The sequence below is a fragment of the Panthera tigris genome, chromosome C2 (assembly GCF_018350195.1).
Source record: "Panthera tigris isolate Pti1 chromosome C2, P.tigris_Pti1_mat1.1, whole genome shotgun sequence".
NCBI lineage: Eukaryota > Metazoa > Chordata > Mammalia > Carnivora > Felidae > Panthera > Panthera tigris.
Genome location: NC_056668.1, coordinates 28,931,121 through 28,954,596, shown reverse-complemented (window position 1 = coordinate 28,954,596; position 23,476 = coordinate 28,931,121). Strand labels below are relative to the sequence as shown.

The following is a 23,476-nucleotide window of genomic DNA, read 5'->3' as shown; positions in this document are numbered from 1 at the left end:
TATTGTCAGCATCCCTACAAGAGGTATACAAAAAAATCTTTGTACCTTCTCCTCACTCTTGCTTTGAAGCTTAAACTGCTCTAAAAAAAAATAATAAAGTTTTAATAAAAGAAAATGTTTCAGGCAGTGTCTGAATTGAGACCACGTGGATTACAATCAAGCCAGATGACCAGCTTCTAATGACCTCATAGCACAACCTTGCCCTGACATATATTGTCCACACAGCATGGCTGCTCTGTAACTGCTAAAGTAGCTGACACCAATGACCAATGGACAATACCTTGCTTCTTGCCTCTACTACATGTAAAGGGAGTGGTTACCCCACATCCAGGTAATAGTGTATTATTCTGTTATGTGCTAGACATTATAATTTCTTCATCCTCACACCATCCCTGTGAAGAAAGCATGATTATTATCACCGTTTCTCAGCTGAGGAAACTGAGGCAGAGAGCTTAAGTAGTCAGATGAAGACCACACAGATGGTGTGTGGCAGATTCAAGATTTGAACTCGGGAAGCCTAGTTTCTGGGCTTGGACCTGAAACCACTCTCAGTCACCACAGACCCGTTGTAGGAGTCCTCTCCCACAGAGTCAGAATCCTAGGCATTCCAGGTCTGTGCAAATGCACTCAGAAGGGTTTAAGACATGAAGTCCTGAAGGACGACCACTAACCTTCTGTAGCTTATTTTGTCAAATGGGATTTCAGGGAGGAACTCATGACAGTAACAGAGGCACAGCATTTTTTCTCTTATAAATTTATTCATCACAACGTTTTATGCCTGAACACATAGTTTGTATGCTCATTGCACAGTTAGAAATAGATACACTCAATCTGGTAAAATGTACAGAAAGTGGGCAGAGTATTTATAATCTTGAGAAAATGCTTCAAAAAGAATCCCATTCTCAGGCTCTTTTGGCTCAGATATAGGGACATTCATGGACCAGATTCCTTACCTCTTGCTTGGTATCCTTGAATGTAGGTATTCCAGTTTGAGTTTACTTTTGTTCCTAATACCATAGCAGTTGGTACATCCTGGAGTTCTACAGAGTTCTTCTGTCTAATTTAGATATTCTGATGTCCAGGCAGTTCTTACCATTAAGGGATGATACTTCATGGGCATTTCTGTTGAGATATTTCTTCTCAAAAGCCAATTCCATTTTACCCACCTACATTTGAAAATGAACCATTTAATTCATTTATTCTAATATTTTTCTTTGCAGTCTAACAATTTTATAACATAAAATAAACTCTACACTCAGTATGACAACTAGGAATAATGACTGGCATTATTTTTGCATGTCACTTCACAATATTATTATCATTTTTTCTTAATAATATAAAGTTAATACCTCTTAGTTATTTCAACCATTCCTATTTAAACTAGTACTAAATAAAATTAAATTCATACTATCCTTCTAGACTCAGAAATTGGAGTATTTCTTAATACCATTTTAGAATATGATAGCATACTGGTGGTGCATTATTATGTAGAAAAATAACTGGTTAAGAAAAACTGGATTAAAAAAAAACTGGATTTGGGAGGTGTTCGTGGGTATCTCATTTCTGCCCAATTTATAAGTACTGGCTGCCTTTTTTGAATATCTATTCAAGAACATCTGTATAGGAAACAGGATTATAGATTAGTGTCTCCTTTTGGAGCAAAGGAAAGGCTTGCTTACTGTCCAGTGTAATATAGAAAATGTCTCTCTCTTTGGGGAAAAGTTCTGGCACATGAGCTGCCATAATAGAAGATGTAGGTTCCCTAAGCTTGTGGCCGTCCTCCTGCGGTACCACGTACAGGCATTACTTGGCCCCTTTGTGTTGTCCTGTGAGAGCTGTGTACTCCCGCTATGCTGTTGCTATGAGCAATGGTTTGTTGTTGTCCGCCCCCCCCACCCTGCCACCTCTGAGCCAGAAGTCCTATGTCTTTAGTGAGCATCCATAAAACTGTGGCAAGAAAACTTGTTAGCTTGCAAGTAGGGTAACGTCTCAGACCCTTCTAAGTTATTGACAAATATGATCTGAAAAATTTAACGTGTATTTTTATACATATATACATGTGTGATGTGGGGAGAGAAAAAGAGAAACTAAGAGGAAATGCTAATACGGATAGGATTTTATGATTTTTGAATTCCACTTCTTTTTGTTTGTCCATTTTTTGCCACTGATATAAACATAAAAAAATCAATGTTTCATACAAATAACGTAGGTATACTCTATTGTCAATGTGAATTATATCTCTTTTACAGTTGTAGTTTCAGTGCTTTCAAACTTAGTAATATAAAGAAGTTGTTAATTTCTCTATATTCTTTTACATCCTACCACTCTCCAGCATTTTATTTGTTACAAGCGTAGCTGATTGTATTGTGTTTTGTTGTGAGGCAGTACTACCATCAACAAATAACTTTAGAAATGAGTACTCAGAGTTAGTGGTGCTTGTAGTTGGTAGTAATACATAATACGTTACTAGAGTGTATTACATAAAATACCTATATAAGCTACACATCATATATCTTCTTTGTTGTCTATCAAATTTATACGTGTTTTGTATATGCATATGTTTCCGGTTCACATTTTAATTGGGCAAAACTTCCAGATAAAAATACTACTAATAGTGTTAACAGGTTACCTTACCTTGACTATGATTTCAACAAGAGTAGCTTGACTGTTGTATTATTAATTAAAATGAAAGCTTTCCTTTTATTTGTAGTTTAATAAAGTTTTATTTTGTCCTCCCATTTTTTGAGATGAGTTTTAGGTTTTGTACTGGGTTGAAGAGTCTCTCTCCAAGTCCACATCCATTCAAACCCTAAGAATGTGACATTATTTGAAAATTGGGTTTTTGCAGATGTAATTAGTTAAGATGAGGTCATGCTGGAGATTTCCTTCCCTCAACTTCCATATTTAATAAGTGGCATGACCTAGTTCTACCTTCAGAATACTTGAGCTTAACCACTACATCCAACAAGACAAACACACAACAGCAACAAAAACATAGACCAAGCCACCATGATCACACAGCCTTCTTAGTGGTTTCTCTGCTTCCAAACTTACCTGCCTACCTAAGGTGCCCTTCCAGTAATGAAACACAGCCATTGTTATTCTCATGTGTGAATGATATTATTAATGGTTTCATATTATATTTAGAATATAATGCAAACTATTACCATGACCAAGAAGATGTTTAAAATCTGGCATCTGCCAATGTCATCATCCTCAACTCCTGCAATCATGCCTCTGGATTTCTAGACTCCCAGTTCCACTGGCCTTCTTCCTGTTTCTCCAACACGCTTTCCTTCCTTGGGTCATTATACTTGCTATGCCTTTGCTGCAAATGCTGTTCCCTAGATCCTTACATGGGTGGTTCTGCCTTATCCCCCCAGGTCTCTTCCAGGGATGCTTGCCCTGACCATTTCAACTAACTCGGTCCCTCTAGTATCACTAACTCTTTTCACTGTTATTTTTTCTTACTGCCTTATCACTCTCTGAAATTATATTTTTGTTAATTTATTTAGTCTTTGTCTTACCCACTAAAAACTAAGCTTTCTAAGTTCAAGAACCTGCTCACTTTGCTGATAGCTGTGTTTCCAATAAAATGTCAGGCACATAATAAACATTTGGTATATGTTTGGATGAATGAATAAATGAATGTTTATGTAAACGTATCTAATTTGCACATTCTGTAACACATCCTTCTAGAAGCACCACATAGTTTTTCTTGCTACCATCCATGGTATACCTACTCCATGTTTCAGAAAGTATGTTGCTTAACTTTTGCTACATAACAAACCATCCCAACACAGTGCCTTGGTCTATTGCATTTCTTCAAGTCTGGGCCAATTCTACCAATCTTTCTGCTTGTGGTCAATCTGTTGAGTGGCAGTTGTTGGCTGAGGTGTATCATTTCTCCTCCATTCAGTGTCTCATCCTTCCAGCAGCTTAGCTTGAGCATTTTAACATGATGTCCCTGGGACCCAAGGGCAGGAAGTATTTGTCAGGTCTCAGGTTGGGTTACATTTGCTATTGTCCCAGTGGCCAAAGTGAGACACATGTTCAAGCCCAGATTCAGGGTTTGAGGGTATTACATATGGGAATGACTACTAGGAGATTTGAACAAACTAGGCAATATTACAGAAACAATCTACCACAGGTGGAAAGCCACATAGCCTGTCTATATTAATTTCCAATCATATAATTTTCCTGGTTTTGTGGGATACTGATGACTAAAAAGTCAAATAATGGAAGAGAATGCGAAGAGTGGAAATTTTCTTGCTCTCAGAAAGTTACGGATTTCCAGTAGGTAAATGTCCATACACCTCTAGTTGGAAAGTGAAATGGAATCACAGTGCAATGGGTCACCTCTCTACCTGCCCAATGGGGGCATAATGGGGATCAGCTCAATTATCTGCCTGGATGTCCCATTTGTGTGTGATTATTATAACTTCCTGCTGAAATTTGGAATATTATATTTAATTTCCCTATGCTGCAGATATTTTCAATCCTAGGTTCTGTGTATTTCCTTGACTTGTTCAAATGAAAAGGAGGTAAGGGGGAATCTGGCACTACTGCTTGCCATCATCATAACCCTGAGGTGCTTTCCACATTTTTCTTTATATTAAAACTGTGCCTATATTCAAATCTATAAATATTGGTCAAGTGTTACTTTTTTTGTACAGATTTTAGGAGAATATGATTGAAATAAAATAGTCTGTATGATCAGTAATTCATTATTTCATAGAAACTATATCTTGTGTTTCAGAATGAAAGTTTTTCGGGGGGTGTCCTAGGCCATGTAGTTCTGAGAATACATTCCATTTAATCATTAAAATAAGATGTAATACTGATAAATTCTAATTCTCCTTCTCTCTCTCTCTCTCTCTCTCATCCCATACCCCCCTAACTTAAAAAAAGTGCTCTGCTAACAGTAAGCCCATTTTCCAAGTTATTCATTCTTCATTTACTTTGACAACCCTTATCTTCCTTAGAAACGTTCTCCATAGACATTTTCCCAATTAAACATGTCTCCTATCAATTGTTAAAGAGTAACACAAAATTAACAAGTATTGGAAAATAAAAAAACTCTTTGATAACTTATGACAAGTACAACTGAAAAAGGTCCAGTGGTTTCAGAATCTATACCTTTCGCACACTTTGTTGTGTGTGTGTTTTTTTTTCCTTTTCCCAGGTAGTTATTTTTAATAGGCCTGAATTTTTATCATTCTTCTATGTGTTTAGAGTGTTAATGTTTTAATACTTCAGTGATACGTGTGAAAGAATTTTTAAAATTCAGCTCTAAACGCAAAAATTATTCTTAAATACTCTGTTTTGACTAACATCATCTAATGTTAAAATCTGGTTTTACTACATTTACTACATTAGAAAAGAGCTTAAGGCATAGATAATCTCAAATTTGCTGTACAGGAGAGCTCTGTGATCTCTAGCCAGAACCACTTGTAACATTTTGTTCTTCTAAATAGCTTGCAGTAAATGGTCACTGCCCACTCTTCCCAACTAAGCTAAAAAATATTTACTGCTTCATTTAATTTTGCATTTATCATTCAACAAATATTCATGGAACCCTTGAAACAGGCGAGGCAGTCATCTAAACCCTGAAAATACAAAGATGTATAATACAAAAATTTCCTACTCAGGAAAATCACATCTTTGTGATGGATATAGACAAGTAAGCAAAGAGTTAACATCCCAGGCTGTAACAGAGACATGAAATAGCATCTCTGGGAAACACAGGAGGAGGCAAAAGCAAAGGAAGGAGTCATTTGGGGAGATATGCAACAAACTGATCATGGAAAAGGCCAATAAAAGGCCCAAGTGAGAAGGAAGCTATGAAGACAAATCTGAGTTAGGAACTGGAAGGTTCTGATGGGGATCAAACAAGAAAGCTGGAAGACTATTCAACTGAGTCCTAGAGAATCTGGGTGAATGATAAGTTGCTTTGAATCTTCATACGCTTTTACAATATTATGTTCCATTTAAAACACTTTAATCATGACTGCTAGCCTACATGCAAACACATTCTTCCATGTCCCTGTGAGAAATAATTCTACCCTTAGCCAAGAGCCTAGCATTCCAGAAACTTAAGTCGTGATACAGAAATCCAAATTCAATTCAACACCATCTGCATAACCAGCTGTTCACCTCCCATATTTCCTTCCTTTTCATGTACCACATGTTCACGGGAAAAAAGAAATTATGAATGAAAATGTTTCTGTGCTTTGAAGTCCTACATTTCATTATCCCAAAGTCATTTACTGATATTCTCTGAAAGTGTTGTTTATGCCACCCAGAGAAGCAGATTGTATTGTCTTGGGGCAGGAGTCAGGTATTTGGTAACTTTTAACAATGTCTTCATACTAAGATCCTAAAAGCACATCCAGAAAACCAGTACATGTGCCTGGTGATTTGTTGGAATGGTTACAACCAGCAAGCCCCTTGGCAGTTGGCAGGCACTCACCAGCCCCATCACAATTTCTGAGTCAGGCTCTTCTTTTTGTCCTATGCTTCTTTTCCAGAGGATTTGAGCTCCTGTTCACACATCTATCCATTTATTCATCCACAAACATTCACATAATGCTTATTACATACTCGGTAGACAACAAAATACAACAAACATATCTTTCAAGTATTGCCAATTGTTCAAAGGGTTTTTTTTTACTCTTTTATTCCCCTTAGTCACTGAAGGTAATAAAACTACCTAATGTATATGGTAGCTTTCAATACTAAATGAAATAGTGCAAGTCAAGGACTTGCTAAAATCACAGACTGGTGGGGCACCTAGGTGGCTCATTTGGTAGAGCAGGAGACTCTTTTATTTTAAGTTTATTTATTTATTTTGATAGGGAGAAAGAGAATTCCAAGCAGGCTCTGCACCATCAGCACAGAGCCCGACACAGGGCTTAAACTCACAAACTATGAGATCATGACCTGAGCCAAAATCAAGATTTAGACGCTTAACCAACTGAGCCACCCAGGTGCCCTGAGCATGAGACTCTTGATATCAAGGGCATGAGTTCAAGCCCCATGTTGGGTGTAGAGATTACTAAAAATCAATCAATCGATCAATCAATCAATCACAGACTGTCCCATAGTAAGTATTCATTGTGTATTTGTTATTATTATTATAATAATGCAAAAAACAGGACTAATACATAGGCCATAAATTTTATGACTCACAACAACACCTTTATGAATAAAACTATTTCTAAGTATTCTTACATAATTTTGCCTTGTCTATATTGGCTACACACACACACACACACACACACACAATTATCCAATATTAGAATGATATTACAGCCAATGCAAATGATGCAATTTGGTTTTTTTAATGTGTAGTTTATTAAAACAAAATACAGTTTGCCGAGGATTATATTTACTCCTCATTTCAGTCAACCATTATTGGAACAAAGGTATGATTTGTTGCTTTGTTGGTGATTTTTTTAAATATAAAATTTATTATTCCATGGAAACACAAGAAGACACATCAATAAAATTGTAATATATTATTTAATTAGATAAATCCTAAAACTAACCTAAAAATAACCAAACTGCATTGTTGAAAGGACTTTGAAAGACAGGGTTGAGTCTTGATTCATGCCAAGTAAGCATCATGAAAGATAGAAATTAAACATCTCATCTCTGTTTCCTTTTCTATCTGTTCCAGAACAGCATGCCTTCAAAGCATCCTGGTGTAACATATTTTGTGCATAATTCTTATTTGTTCCTTTTGTTGTCCCTGATTATTGCTATAGAATACCTGTGCTTCACCATAATCCTCCAAAAAACACATTTTTCCCCTTTTATTTTTGATCTATGATTTCCACAAATTTAAAAAAAAAAGAATAAAAAATGTTGCTTAAAGACTATGAACTTGAGGTCAGAGGAGTCACAGCCTTCTTCCCTTCTCTGTTTTTATCTTTTAAAAAATGGGAATAATTAGAATCCTGGAAGATATTATAATATGGAAACCTATAAATATTTTATAAGCTTGTGTCTTCAAGTTATACTTGGGAGAGTCTATCACCTGTGGCAAGAAGTTTTATTATAAAGGTTACAGGAGCCATGAAAATGCTATAAGTTTCTCTATTATCCAGAAACCCTAAAAACTGGAATACTGGAACAGAATTTCTGGTCCTCATAATTTATCTGTAGTGCATTTATTGACATTTAATTTTAAATGTCATTCCCATCACAAACAGATCCAAAAGTTGCTGGGAATATCTGGCAAATTAATTAGAGAGGATTAGCAATTACATGAGGGTTTGTGGTTTTGTTTAAGAATGTGAGCAGACACCTCAGAGACAGAGAGGAGCAAACAGGTGTCTCTGCAGACTTGAGTCAGAGGCCTGTGTGGTGAAGGCTGAGGCAAAACCCGAAGGCACTGTTTTCAAAAAGGACTATCAGTTGAGGTACAGGCTGCACTGATTAAATCCCTGGACAAAAAGTGAGGAGACTTCTACTTGTTTCTGCCTGGAACACTCATCTAGTACATCAAGAGTCTTCACACATCAGTGTTTTCCAGATGGGCAACAAAAATGACCCCAATTAATCTTCAAATGGCTTATCAGGCAAAGGTCATCATTGTGGAGCTAATGAGTCATGGCAGGTATTATGGACTGAACTGTGCCTCCCCACCCCACTCCCTTCCACCACCACCCCCACCACCGCCAAATTCATATGCTGAAAGCCTAACCCTCAGCACCTCAGACTGTGACTATATTTGGAATTGGGGTCTGTAAAGAAGTGATTAAATTTAAATAAGTCCTTTAGGGTAGACCCTCATCCAACTGGACTGGTGTCTTCATAAGAGGAAATTCAGACACATGGAAGAGACATCATGCACAGAACAAAGACCATGTGGGGAAACAGCAAGAAGACAGCCATCTGCATGTCAAGGAGAGAGGCCTCAGAATAAATGAAGCCCACTGACACCTGGATCTTAGACTTCCAGCCTCCATGCCTGTGAGAAAATAAATTTATGTTGTTTAAGCCACCCATTCTGTGGTATTTTGCTGTGGAAGCTGTAGCAAACTAATATAGCAGGAAGTCAAAACACACGGACTGTGACTGTAGTTGACATATTGGTTTATAAACACACATGCAACAAACCTTGGGAGTATTCAGACATATGTGAGAGAGTGGAGGCCCAGGAATCCCTCAATGTCTTTATCAGCAGAAATAACGAGGTCAATCTCATAGGGTTTTTGTAAGGATTAAATGAATTGATATATGTGTTATTAAACTGTGTAGCAATACAGGGATGTATGTAAGTGTTAACTATCAGTATTTTTATTATTATTTTCATTACATATTTCTTACTATTATTATACTAATTTGAAAAGACACCAGTCAAAATATTGACTCAATCTTCACAAAAATTCTTAGGTGACTGAAACATGATAAAGTTTAGCTACTCAAGTTCACACCATCAGTAGGTGGACCCAAAGTCTGACCTTAAATATTACGGACCCATATATTACTGTGCTCCATAGAAATAAATTTATTTACAATGCCAAATAAATCAAATATATCTCTAAATGCCAAATAGATCACTAAACACAAGGTGGATTTATGTTTACCAAATTTACATTAATCCAAGCGACTTCTCCAAGTGACAAATTTACAATTAAAAATACTTCTTTTATGACTGCAGTTTGACAAGTAGAAAATGATAGTTTAGACAGTGTATTGAAACAATAGGCTTCTCTTTTTTCTAAAGACATATTATCTATTAAGTAATTAAGGGAAACATTTAATGATAAACATTTGATTGAGGTAAACAGAGATAAACAGCTTTTAGAATATATTCAGAATGCTTTACTATATGCATTTTAACATTTTTCTGTATTTTTTATTTTTAAAATTTATTCAGGAAGTAGAAGTATGTGAATCCCAGATTGAACAATGCCTTCATAAAGAAATGCTGATTACATTGTTCCCATTTACAAGTTCTTTAATCACAAACCGAATCCTGATGTGCATGTGCTTGGATTGAGAAATAATTCCTCATTTCCTTTAAGAACAAAATTATATATGCAAAGTGGTGGTCTGTGAAAAAGCAAGGGAGAGAGAGAAATAATTATTAATAAAAAGCAGCAAAGTTTATTTTTTTTCTCATAAACATTAGAATATTCAATGCCTATAATTAATTAGTTTTCCAAATGCAGGGAAAAATCTATAGCATCCTTTCCATTCCATCTCACTTGGCTACACAGGGATGAAGTAGACACAATATTTATGAGAAAGAAAAAAACTGTGTTTCAAATTCTTCTCTCCTTGATGCCTCTTTGGGATACTAACTTTATATGGGAAATATTTTTGGATACTGAAATAGCTGAAGCCTGAACTCAACTCTTAGTGGCTGGGCCACTTTTTCTACTGGGAGAGCCACCATGAAAGAATGGAGCTTAACTGCATAGACAAATTCTGTCAAAATAATGTAATCATTCCTTTTTTCCACCTGCTAAAATGGAAGTAATAATGAGTAAAGAATTCTGTGTCTTGGAGAGATTGTGTATTTAGCATTTGAATATTTCTGAAAAGTCAAATCACTGTGGTGAATCGAGCATCTTGTCTAGTTTTTATCTCCCATTAATGTCTTAAAAACTTTCAAAACAGGTAATCAAGGAGGATAAGAAAAGATAGGTTAAAGTTTAGGAAAGGAGCTAAAGAAAAGATGCATTGCTCTAATTCAAGATACACATTGCTCCCAATCTCCTTCTAGCTTGCTTGAGACACCACTGAGCAAGTTTTTAAAATATTCAACAGCATTTTTAGTCAAGTTATTCATTTTTAGATAAATCAATTTTCTATGTCTGCAAATTTGATTAAAATAATAAAATATAGACATACTCATTTTTAATTATAAAAACTGAAACAGAATACTAGAGTATCTTCTATTTGAAATAATAAAGGCACCTTGGAATTTTAATTTTAATGCTATAACAGTGAATATAAAATGATAATACTTCAATCATAAGAATTTTAGGTGTTAGCAAAAGTAGTTTTTTGTCACATTATCAGAGATCATCAACCTTCCTTCATTATTAAGAAATAGGTGTAGGAATGACTTTACCACTTCTCCAAACAAATGTATATATACTCGTGTCAATTCTTTACCTATGCCGCTATACCGCTTATCCATTGAATGTGACTTCACTGTTCTGGACCTCCCTGATCTACCTCATTTTTAAGTTGTCATAGTAGAACAAGTGTGTCATTAGACTTATTAATAGGTAAATTACCTCAACCATTAAGTAATTATTCTATTCAAATATTTATAATATAAAGGCAAGTGTGGTTTTACTTGTTTTCTACAATAAAATATTACAATATGTTCAATCAGTAATATAATAAATGCATATTTTTGAATTAAATATTCTACATTTTACAAATCTTTGCAAGCATTACAAGTCAGCTGGGGCAGGTTTATAATACCTACCAAAAGTTAAGTTTCATCAAAATGTATGAGAAATATTAATTTTCTTTGTTTTTACGTTGTGAAAAGCCTGTCTACTTCCTCTGCCAGGACTCTAATTTTGACATCATTTATTCTATGTTATTAGTTCCTACTCTCCAACCTATAAAATTTTTTAAAAACTATAATTTAGAAGAAAACTTGTGTTATATATTGAACTACCATGGGGAGATTATTATATGTTTACTTGTTTAGTTTTAAAAAGAACACTGAATATTGCATTTCAAATGCTTTACTTACCACAAATTAGTGAGATAAATACATTACTTTGATTATATAAAATAACAGAAGAAATCTAGTGATAAAAAACTCTAAAATTCAAACATAGTTCATTTTTTAAAAACTTAAATCCATGTATTATTCCAAATTACAAAAAATACATGTACTTCCTTATTTTAAAAAGCTCCCTAGGGCCTTTGTACAATAAATCACCACACCCAAGCTTATCATACTGTTTTTAAAAGTTACTTAAGGTTCTCAGCACTAATTCAGGTGCTTGTTCCCACCTGCCAGATGGGAAAAGCCAGTATTTCACAGGTCACTGGGGAAGGCATATGGAGGTTCTTGCCTCAGTAGTGGGAGTAATTAACCCTAAACTACTCCAGGACTGCCTAATAAATCTTGAAAACAGGACCCGAAAAAAAATCAACCTGTTTATAAGAGCTTAAGTGCATCTTCAGAATAAACCTGAAGAATATTTATAGGAATATAAAAATATAGAGCACCCAACATAATAAAATACACAAAAATCTATCATCTAATCAAGAATTACCAAGCATGCAACGAAGCAGGAAAATGAACCCATATGAGGGTCATCAGTTGGAACCAACCCAAAACAAAGCACAGATGTGAGAATCAGCAGGGGACATTAAAGGAGTTATTATAACTTTATTTCATATGTTCAAATAGTAAATAGAGAAATGAGAAATACAAAAAGATACTAGTCAAACTTGCAGAGGTGAAAACTACAATGTCTGGGATCAAAAATACCCTGGATAGGATTAATATCAGATTAAACATTGCTGAATAAAAGAATAGGAACTTGAAGACATAACAACAAAAGTATTCAAAATAAAATACATAGAGAAAATTAAATATAAAAATTAACAGAGCATCAGTGAGCTGTGGGATAACTTCAAGCAGCCTAATGAACTTGAAATTAGTGTCCCCAAAGGCACAGGAGAGAGGGGGGACATGGAAAAATGTATTTTAAAAACTAGTCATGATTTTAGATGAAATTTGGTGAAATCTATAAAACTATGGGTCCAAAAAAGGTTAACAAATACCAAACACAAGAGGTATGAAGAAAATTACAAGTAAGTCACATCATAATCAAACTGCTTAAAATCAATAGTAAAGCGATAATAAAACCAGCCAGTCAGGGGCGGTGGGGGTGGGGAAGACATATTATCTTTACAAGAACAAAGGAAGGATAGCAATAGATTTCTCATTAGGATCAATGCATAGTAGAACACAGTCCAGCAACATCTTTAACTAACTGAAATTAAAAAAAAAAACAAAACTGTCAAACTAGAAGTCTATACCCAGAGAAACTATTTTTCAAAATCAAGGCATCACAAAGAATTTTTCAGACACATAAAAGTTGAAAGAATTCACACCAGCAAACCCAGACTACCAAACCAAACCAAACCAACAATAAACCTTAAAGGAACTCTTTTAGTCCAAAGGTAAATTACACCAGATAAAAATATGCATCTGCATAACAGAAGCGTATCAGAAATGGTAACTATGTGAATATATAAATATATAAGACTTTTCCTAATTATTTATATCTCTTTAATAGATTGACCCTTTAAACAAAAATGATATACTGTATTATGGAATTTTTAGCATATATCCAAGTAATATGTCTGCCAACAACAGCACAAAAGCCAGGATGGGAGAAATGGAATTATACTACTCTCAGGTTCTCATGTTAAATGTGAAGTGATAAAATTCACTTGGAGGTAGACTCTGATAAATTAAGGATTATAATATGAACCCCAAATAAACCACCAAAATAATCAAAGAGTTAATAACAATGATAATAAACCCAGAAAGGAAATAAAACATAATCCTAAAACTACTCAATTCATCCAAGAGAAGGCAGACAACGACAAAACTGGGAACAAAGAACAGATGGGACAAATAGAAAAGAAAATAATAAGATGACAGGTTTAAACTCAACCATATTAATAATCACATTAAACTAACTAATCTTTATACCCTCAATTAAATGGCAGAGGCCATCAACATCATGTGTCATTTGAGAAATCCAAATTAAAAACACAAATTAGTAATGAGAAAATAAAAACCAAACAACAAAAAAACTTGATGATGATGCAGGAGAGCAAAGGAACTCTGCTAAGTGTTGACAGGATTGCAAAATGTACAGTCACTTTGGAAACCAGTCTGGCAGTTTCATATGAAGTTAAACATACACTTACAGTATGACCCAGCGATTTCACTGCTAGGTATTTATCCAAGAGAAATGAAAACTTATGTTCACATAAAAACCTACATGCAAATATTTATGTTGGCTTTATTCATAGATAGATATCAAAAACTGTGAACAGACCATATGTCCTCAAACTGGTGAGTGGTTAAACGAACTGCGGTAGTCATCAATAACATTCCATTGATATAAGCAACAAAATGCATGAATTTGGAATGTTTGAAGCTGAATGAAAAAAGCCATATTTAAAAGGCTGTACATACTGTATGATTCTGTTTATATAATGATCTGGAAAAGAAAAAACTAGAGACAGTGGTTGCCAGAGAGTGGGAGTGGGTAGTGGGGTTGAAAATAAGGGAGCAGCACAAGGCAGTCTTTGTCATTGATGGAAATGTCCTGTACCTTGAATGTGATGGTGGTGTATGACTCTATGAATTTATCAAAACTCATAGAACTATACACCAAAGAGTACATTTTACTGTTAGGTAAAATTTTTAAAAGTAGATTTAGTCCCACTTTTCGCAGGAAGTCATCCCAGGTCACTTCCACTAGAAATATTCCTCTCAATCCCTAAGTTCAAAGGCCCTACTCTCCTGGAAATGCCCTGAAGGAACGATGCTGTAGTCTCTATCAGAGTTTGTTACAGAGAGATAATTACTGGTTGAATGCATACACAGTATATCTGGGCCATACGACGTCCCACTTTTATAACTCACGTTCCCAATAATTTGGCAGTGCTAATTCTCATTAATTGCACATTATCTGTAGGGACGGATCTAAATAGGAAAAGCAACTAAACAGTTAATGGCAATTATCTAGGTAATTAAACTTAAACTATACATTTCATCCAAGCATCTGTTAGCACCCTCAACCAGCAGGGAATGCTGTGTTTTGCTAACCACCCACAAGTTTTTTTGTTTGTTTGTTTTTTGTTTTTTTTTTCCTCATGAGTAGAAACAACTGTATCTAAATTGTATAAATTTGGTAAATTTTCATAGTCTATTCACTGTTTATATTTTACATAAAAGTTAAAATTACATGCATGCTTATTTTTTCTCTATAGCATATTCGATTACATTACCCTATTTTTACTGATTAACCAATGAATGAATTGTGTACAATATTTGTCCGTATAAAAATGATTAAGAAAATAGGGATTGACATATAATAGTGGACACATCTGTCTGCTTTTACCATTTCTTTTCCCCTTATGAGTGACTCAGAAAAGAGAAATGCATGGAAAAAGTCAACTCTCTACGGCTCGCCAACAATCTGTATGAAGGTGTGAACATCATGTGCTAAGGTGCAAGATTTGAAACTGTTCTTCATCCTTGATGTTCCTTCTATGAATGTAAAACAAGGAAAATTGTTTACCGTGCAGATAGTTGTCTCTGCACAGAAAATCAGTATCTATGATAAGCAAGCACTGAGGGGAAAAAAAAACAAAGTACTCAACAAAACAGGAAAGACCAATTTGAATGTTCCACAAAAGACAGAATATAATGGCAGCCACTAACTTACATTTTGGAAGAAAAAATTGCTTCTAATCAGGTCCAAGGTACTGCACAACCCCAAGTACATTATGTTCACATTGTTATCTATGTAAACAGTGATTCCCCCAAAGCTACTGCAGTGAATAAGCTTCATGATTCTACACAGAAAGCCTGCTTATAATTTAACATAAATAATCAGAGTCAGGGGCGTTTGCATGGCTCATTTGGTTAGGCATCTGACTGTTGGTTACCACTGAGGCCACGATCTCACAGTGTGTGCATTCAAGCCCCGCTGTCAGCACAGAGCCAGCTTGGGATTCTCTCTCTCTCCCCACCCCTCTCTCTTGGCCCCTCCCCTGCTCATTCTCTCTCTCTCTCTTTCTCTCTCTCTCTCTCAAAATAAACTTAAAAAAATAATTAGATTCATGATTCAGTTATAACATGTGTGATTATTAGTAAGCATGACAAAATATTAACAGTGGTATCTCTTAGTTTTAACATTATATTTGAATTAAATTGCCTGAATACTCCATAATGGAAATAATTCACTACATTAATTAATGAAAAAAAATGTTTATTCCTATAAAAATAACAGCAACTAAAACAAAAGAAAACAAGAACATTAAAAACCGAAGAAAAGCCAGGCTTCAAATCATTGCAAAGGCACTTCTAGGCTTAGAAACCGTAGATGTGCTATACAAAACCCCTCCGTTTCTGTTCCTTTACTAATAAAACAAAGAAAATACCTACCTCAGAAAGGTGTTGCAAGGATCGCAAAAATAATGTCTGGGATGTAGTAGATCTAAACAAATTTAGCCACTATTATTCAACTTGAAAGCAGCTTACTAACAGAAAAAAGAAAACTTTGGGATATCTCTTTCATGCCTACCTCTTCAAAGAAGTCATCTTTCTTTGGTACATAAGAATTTTCCCTTAAATGGTATACATCATACAAAACATGCACCTAAAAAATCCCTTCCATGTGTGCTAGTTCCCTAAAAAAGAAAGTTAAATTACATTTAGGGCAAATAATTTGGACAATAAGTTCCACTTTATGAGATGAAATTGCAATCAATGCGAGTTTTCTTCTCTGAAGTTCTTAATATATTGTCTCAGAGTCTTCCTATGTCCCCAACAAAGCCACTGGGTGAAGATTCTGATCACAGCATTATCAGAGAGGATAGTGTGGGAAAGCGAATACAGAGTTTGTGTAGGAAGTTTCAAAAGGACTACAAAAGGAAAGTTTTACAAGAAGGTAGAAGGATATATATATGGAGAATGAGACAGTTTCATAAAAATATTGGGAATGAGGCATTTTAAGGACGAATTGCTTTAACAAGACAAACAGATCTCTTTCATGTAATTATTGGCTTGGTCAATCTTTTGCTTTAGCTGTGTATTTACAGGTGAAATGAGGTCTAAGAAAAGTTAAATTAGGGACCAAAAAGAGAAGAGAAGAAAAATGAGAAAAAAGGGATTGCTTTAATTGGCCATCTATTATCACCCAAGTATAAACTTTATGTATATTCTGCCACTGAAAATATTTAGAGCAAATTAAATCACAAGACAAATATACAAAAAAACAATTGTTTTATGAACAGTAAGGATTGACTGAAAATATATTTGTTTGTTATATATTAATGTAAGGTACTTTTAATTCAATGTTGTTAAGATTTCTATTGCTTATTGGATATTTGTGTAATAACTATAAACTGCACCTAACAGCATAGTGAAAATATATATGTTGTACCTTTTATGATTACAACTTGAAAAACCCTGATTACGTTGTCCAGTTTTACAATTGCAAATTGGAATTATGTCATCATAACTTTTAAGCAAATTAAAGAGAACCACTTATTTCAATTATCAAATATTTTAAAAATCCTTATATAACTGCAAGAGAATTTTAATCTAAAACAATGTTAGGAGAATATTAATAAAACTATCTTGTCCCTTAATAATTAAAAAACTGAATTTCTAAAAATATTTAGGTATAACATTTTTGTTCAATAATGACTCTAATAGTATATAATATGAGAGTTTGTGTGGTTGGGTGGCTCAGTCAGTTGAGCATCCAACTTTTGATTCCGACTCAGCTCATGATCCCAGGGTTGTGGGATCGAGCCCCACATAGGGCTGTGAGCTGAGCATGGAGCCTGTTTCAGATTCTCTCTCTCTCTCTCTCTCTCTCTCTTCTCCTGCCGCCTCCCCTGCTGTCTTGTTCTCTCTCAAAGAAAATAATAGAAAAGAAAGAAAAGTAAGGAAAGAAAATAAAAACTCATTTCCAGTCGTCCTAAAACTACTTAATTCTCTCTTCCTCTGCCCCTCTCCCCCGCTCTCTTGCTCTCTCAAAGAAAAAAGGAAAGGAAAGGAAAGGAAAGGAAAGGAAAGGAAAGGAAAGGAAAGGAAAGGAAAGGAAAGGAAAGGAAAGCAAAGCAAAGGAAAGGAAAGGAAAGGAAAGGAAAGGAAAGGAAAGGAAAGGAAAGGAAAGGAAAGGAAAGGAAAGGAAAGGAAAGGAAAGGAAAGGAAAGGAAAGGAAAGGAAAAGAAGGGAAAGAAGGAAAATGAAAGGAAAGGAAAGGGAAAAGAAAAAGCTCATTTCCAGTCATACTAAAACTACTTAATTCTCTCTTCCTCTGCCCCTTTTCCCCACTCTCTTGCTCTCTCAAAGAAAAGAACAGAAAAGAACAGAAAGGAAAAAAGCTCATTTCCAGTCATCCTAAAACTACTTAATTCTTATATGAGGTGTAGCTTACATTACATATAGAAACACTATATGCATACGCTACTCACACAGTTGACATTGTTTTGGAGTTCCTGACCCATATCACCTCTCAAAATTACAGTGACCTAGAGAACATCATTTGGGGACATAGGAAAAAGTGGGGTGTGGATATTGAAGATGGAGGACAGGTTTCAAGAAGGATGAACAAATTTTGGGAAAATGTAAAATGAGTTATGTCAAAATTGCTACCTGTAAACACCCTTCAGAGTTCTAGAGTTCCAATCCTCATATTCCCCCAAAGTACTGCACGGGTCGGCCTTCAGCCAGGCAATTTCAAAGACACAAATGCAAGGTTGAAGACTTTAGCACAATAATGTAACTGTAAATGGGTTTTCTAAGATTACTCTTTAAGTTGAAGACAATACTGTTGCCTTTTCCTAACTAAATGCTCTCATTAAATTTAAGTTCCATGTATAGTATTTTCAAAAGAATCTGGAAACCATTCAACTAAATGCAATACTAAATAACTAGAGAAGTTATCAGGAAGTAAGTAAAGCATTCAGGCAAAAGCTACAAAATTATTGATCGAAATATTTAATTAATTTGAAAAAGTACAAAATGTCTAAATGTATTTATAAGCCCTCCAAGATATACTGGAGGAAATTATTTGAGGAGTTACTACAATGTTCAATCTCAAGTTGTTTTACAGGCAAAATATTACATTGTAGCCATCCAGAACAATAAATATAACCACTTAAAAAACCTAACTTACCCCCAAATTGTTTAAAGTATCTTGAAAAATCTGAATTTGAGTACTCCCACTTAAATATTCATTTTTTGCCTTCATTCACAGGTTAATTGCATCTGGCAAACAAATTTTGATTTTTTTTTGTTAAACCAATGTGTAACTTTAGTAGGATACATTACAACCCAATGTACTTTCAATTAATGTTTTGCTCGATTTATCAAAATATTTTCAGTTTTTCTGTAGTGTCCTGTTATTTTCGCCACCAAGCATCTATTCCCTTTCAGGTAATATAATCTTCTTTGATAATATATCCTTTATCATTCTTTATCCCACTCTCGATATATAAACTTTGATTGAATTCGATTCCATCTTGTTTCAGAGTAAGCATAAACCAAAGGACTTATTTCCCTGGCCAATCAGAAGAATCTATTTCCTTGACCACAGTGTAAGGTTCAAAGGTATGTACTTGCCCAAAGTCAGTGAGATGCAAGGAGACCTTAAAATCTTTTCTCCACCCATCCTCATGGGATTAGAACTTGGAATCAAGTAGTAGCCAAATTGGTATTCTATAGACAGAGTATGAAGCAATGTGAATGGTAAAGCCTAGAGCTAGCACAGAACTGTTCTTTGAATGCAGCCAAACCAGGAGGCATATCTTCCATGGGATTTTCAGATATGTCTGGCTACATGACCCTTTTATCTTTAGGGACTTGTAGTTGGATTTTCTGTCTTTTGTAGTAGGGAGTTCGCTTGTTTGTATTATCTGCTATACAACATTGTGCCTATAGTAAACATTATCATATTGTGCACTTAAAATTTGTTGAATGTAAATCTCATGTTAAGAGCTCTTACCACCGCAACAATAATAAAAAAAAAAAAAAAACAATAGACAACTTAGCAGGTGGTGACAGAGTTTGCCTTTTGCTTCATGTGAACTCTGAGCAGCAGGGATAAGGTCTTTAATGAATAAGCCATTTGGTGAAACAGGTAAGGGGGAAGCACTTGGCAGAATGTCCACAGCTATTAGAAAGTATATTTGTTTACATCTTCATTACACATTATTTATACAACAAAAGAAAAATAAAACATAAAATAAAAAGCTCAGATCATTTTTGTAGTTTGTACATTTTCTCTTTTGTGTCCTTGTCTGTTTATCCTCGTAATATATTCATCCTTTTATTACTGATTTGTAAGATATCTTTTTTAATTAATTATTTTTTCAGCTTTATTGAGATATAACTGACTTATAACACTGCGTAGGTTTGAGGTATACAACATGTTGATTAGATACACTTATATATTACAAAACAATTACCACCATTACCATTTTTTGGTAGACAACATTTAAGATTTACTCGTAGCAACTCTCAAGTATATGATACAGTACTGTTAACTATAATCACTACATTATACATTATAACCCCAGAACTTATTCATCTTATAACTGGAAATTTGTATTTTTTTACCAATATCTTACCTTTTTATCTGCCCCTTAGGCCCAGGTAAACACCATTCAAGTGTCTATTTCTATGAGTTGGGCTTTTTTAGATTCCACACACAAGTGATACAGTATTTATGCTTCCCTGATTTATATCACTTAATATAATGTCCTCAAGGTCCATGCATGTTGTCACAAACTGCAGCATGTCCTTCTTTCTTCTTTCCTCTATGATGAATAACATTCATACACATATGCACACATACATATAGTGACCCATCCATCCATTTGATGGACACTTCAGTTGCTACAAGATTTAATCTTCCACTCTATGAAGATTTCTTTGAACACTTGCAGAATTCTATCTTTTTTTAAAAAGTTTATTGATGTATTTATTTTGAGAGAGAGAGAGAAAAAGAGAGAGAGAGAGAGAGAGAGAGAGAGAGAGAGAGAGAATCCTAAGCAGGCTCCATGCTGTCAGTGCAGAGCCCGATGAGGGGCTCAATCTCACAAACCATGAGATTAAGACCTGAGCCGAAATCAAGAGGCATACACTTAACAGACTGAGCCACCCAGGTGCCCCACAGAATTCTATCTTTTAAATTTTTTTTATGTTTATTTTTGAGACAGAGACAGAGCATGACTGGGGGAGGGGCAGAGATACAGGGAGACACAGAATCTGAAGCAGGCTCCAGGCTCTGAGCTGTCAGCACAGAGCCTGATGTGGGGCTTGGTCTCATGGACTGTGAGATCATGACCTGAGTCGAAGTTGGACACTTAACCGACTAAGCCACCCAGGAACCCGCAGAATTCTTTCTTTATCACCAAATTTTAAAAAATAAAATATATAAGAGTGAGTCTAAAGATTGGTCTCTTTTAGTTTCTGGTTCTTAGTTTACTCTATCAATTTGCGATCTGTATCTTCTTTTGAAGACAGTTTTCTTGTATCACATCTGCACTTAGTTTTTCTGTTGTGTCTCCTCTTCAACAACACCAGATAGCTATATTTTGCATTTCAATTATTTTTTCCCAACAATTGTTCCTCAATCTTTTATATTATGTATATCACCTTATTCTGTAAATTATTATAAAATGAGTTTTTTACATTAGTGATCAATTCTATTTTTTTATTTTTAATGTTGATACTAAACTTGATACTGTCTTTAGTTTAACTGTGAGCTCACTCTGCATCATAGTCAGCTGTTTCATAATCACAAACAAGTGCTCTTCTCTTGTTCTTTAATGAATTAATGTTTTCTTAAATATTATTAAGAACACCAAGCAATGATTTGTACAATTTCCATCTATTTCCTATAATAAATCTTTTAAAGGGTCAACCTTATTTCTAAATCTTGATTGTTAGATCTTTTTTTCTATGTTGCTTATGCTGAAATAGGCAGCATTTTGTTGTCGTCATTGTCACTGTTGTTGTTGTTATCGTTTTTTGTGTTTTTTCCTGTTCACTTTTGCTTAAATGATAAAAGCAATATCCAGTCCTATCATTTGCCCATATAAACAAAGGGTGGATTATCCTTATTTCCTGTTATTGTCCTTGTGTATGTAGTTAAATTTCTCTTTCTCATCTTGAGCTTCTGTGCTATTTTATGTATAAAGGTTCTAGCTAATACCTGGTATCTGGCCAAAGCTTACATTATATGCTTCTAGACTGAAGAGAAAATTCTTTTTCTTTTTCCAGTTGTGATATATAGGGAAAAGACTTTATTCAGGGACAATATGAATTCTTTACACTTAAGTACCAGAAGGAAGGTATAAAATTACAACCTCTAAACTTCTCTGTTCATACCTTCCTTAAGCTCAGAGGAGTATTAATGGGGGAAATTAGGAGGCTATGATGGTGCAACAAGTTTGGTCCCTTTAAAACCTAGCTTTTGGAAACACAAGTATAGTCTGCATTCTTATGTTTACCAGAAGATTTGCATGTTTAAGATAATAAATACAGAGATCAGTTGAAGATTACAAATCTTGAGACTAGTCCTTTAAACATTACCCCCTAATGTGTGTGTGTGTGTGTGTGTGTGTGTGTGTGTGTGTGTGTCTGTTTGTCTGTCTGTCTGTCTCTCTGTCTTTGGTATACTCTGGCAGGGAATAATATCACTAATATTTCTAGCTGAAAATTTCAAATATTTTGGTATTTTTGGTAGGTATTTCAATCAAAGGCAAAGAAAAGTAGAATTACCCTGAGATTTTTTCCACTATAATGACATCTTAATTATTGACTTTTGAGTGACTAAATATTCTCATACCAAAAGTTACAAAATAATTTACACTTCAAACAATCTTTCCAGTTTTCCTCTGTTAATATAGACCTCATCTAAATGCATGGTCTTGTCATTTATTATTTTTATTCTCCAAAACTTCTTATTTACTCTGTTCAACATTCATATAAAGGTAACTGGAGAATCAAATATACAAATACAGAAAAATAAAGAGAAATAAAAAGAAAGATCTACAGTCAACTAAAAAAGTGCTAGCAATTCACAAACCCATTGCTATTGACTCTCAGCTGGCACTCACAGTTGGAACAACTCACATCTCACATATCCAAATTGACAGATGGTCAGCTCATTAAAGGGGTCTTAGTGGTTCTTAATGTTTTCACAGAGGTGTTTCTGTGGGAATATGAATTCTGTCATGGTGAACATGTACATCAATAACATGGGCACAAGGATAGTAGGAAAACCTCTCCAGTTGTGAGAACATGGAACTAAGAAAAGCATATTAAATGGACAAAGAAAAATACTGATACAGTCTATCGTCTTCAAATATCCCCAACATGTCAGGATAGTATCACATTTTTGTGTAATGGAGATATTTGTGATGTAACAGAGAAACCAAGGCATAGGAGTCAGACTTTCCTCCTGCTGTTATTGTATATATGCTAGAGCTTCACTGATGTCAATATATTCCTAGGGTTGAATCTCCAGTGATGTCTAGACTCCGATATATAATAGATAAAAATGGATTTTTTTCTCTTCCCAAATAAAAATAAAGTTAAGAGAAAAATCATTGAAAGTCCTGATGACTTCTATCTTCTATGACGATATGCTTCATGATAGAGTTTTCAGCCATTGAACCCCATCTAAAGAATTGTACAAAAGGAATC

At 34.7% G+C, this 23,476-nt stretch overlaps 1 protein-coding gene across 6 annotated transcripts in view; it reads right to left on the bottom strand.

Annotated features, from left to right (window-relative positions):
• Positions 1 to 9,493: 9,493 nt before the first annotated feature.
• Positions 9,494 to 23,476, bottom strand: part of LIPI (lipase I) — a 70,346-nt gene continuing 56,363 nt past the window's right edge. For 3 of the 6 annotated variants that reach the window (XM_042956791.1, XM_042956790.1, XM_042956793.1), the window contains exon 11: positions 9,494 to 10,065. In XM_042956791.1, coding sequence (XP_042812725.1) covers positions 9,975 to 10,065 — 91 coding nt within the window. In that variant the 3' untranslated portion in view covers positions 9,494 to 9,974. Of the gene's footprint in view, positions 10,066 to 16,331; positions 16,438 to 18,938; positions 19,031 to 22,744; positions 22,983 to 23,476 lie in introns of those variants that run through there. The other 3 variants (XR_006207682.1, XR_006207683.1, XM_042956792.1) reach the window with 3 other exon arrangements.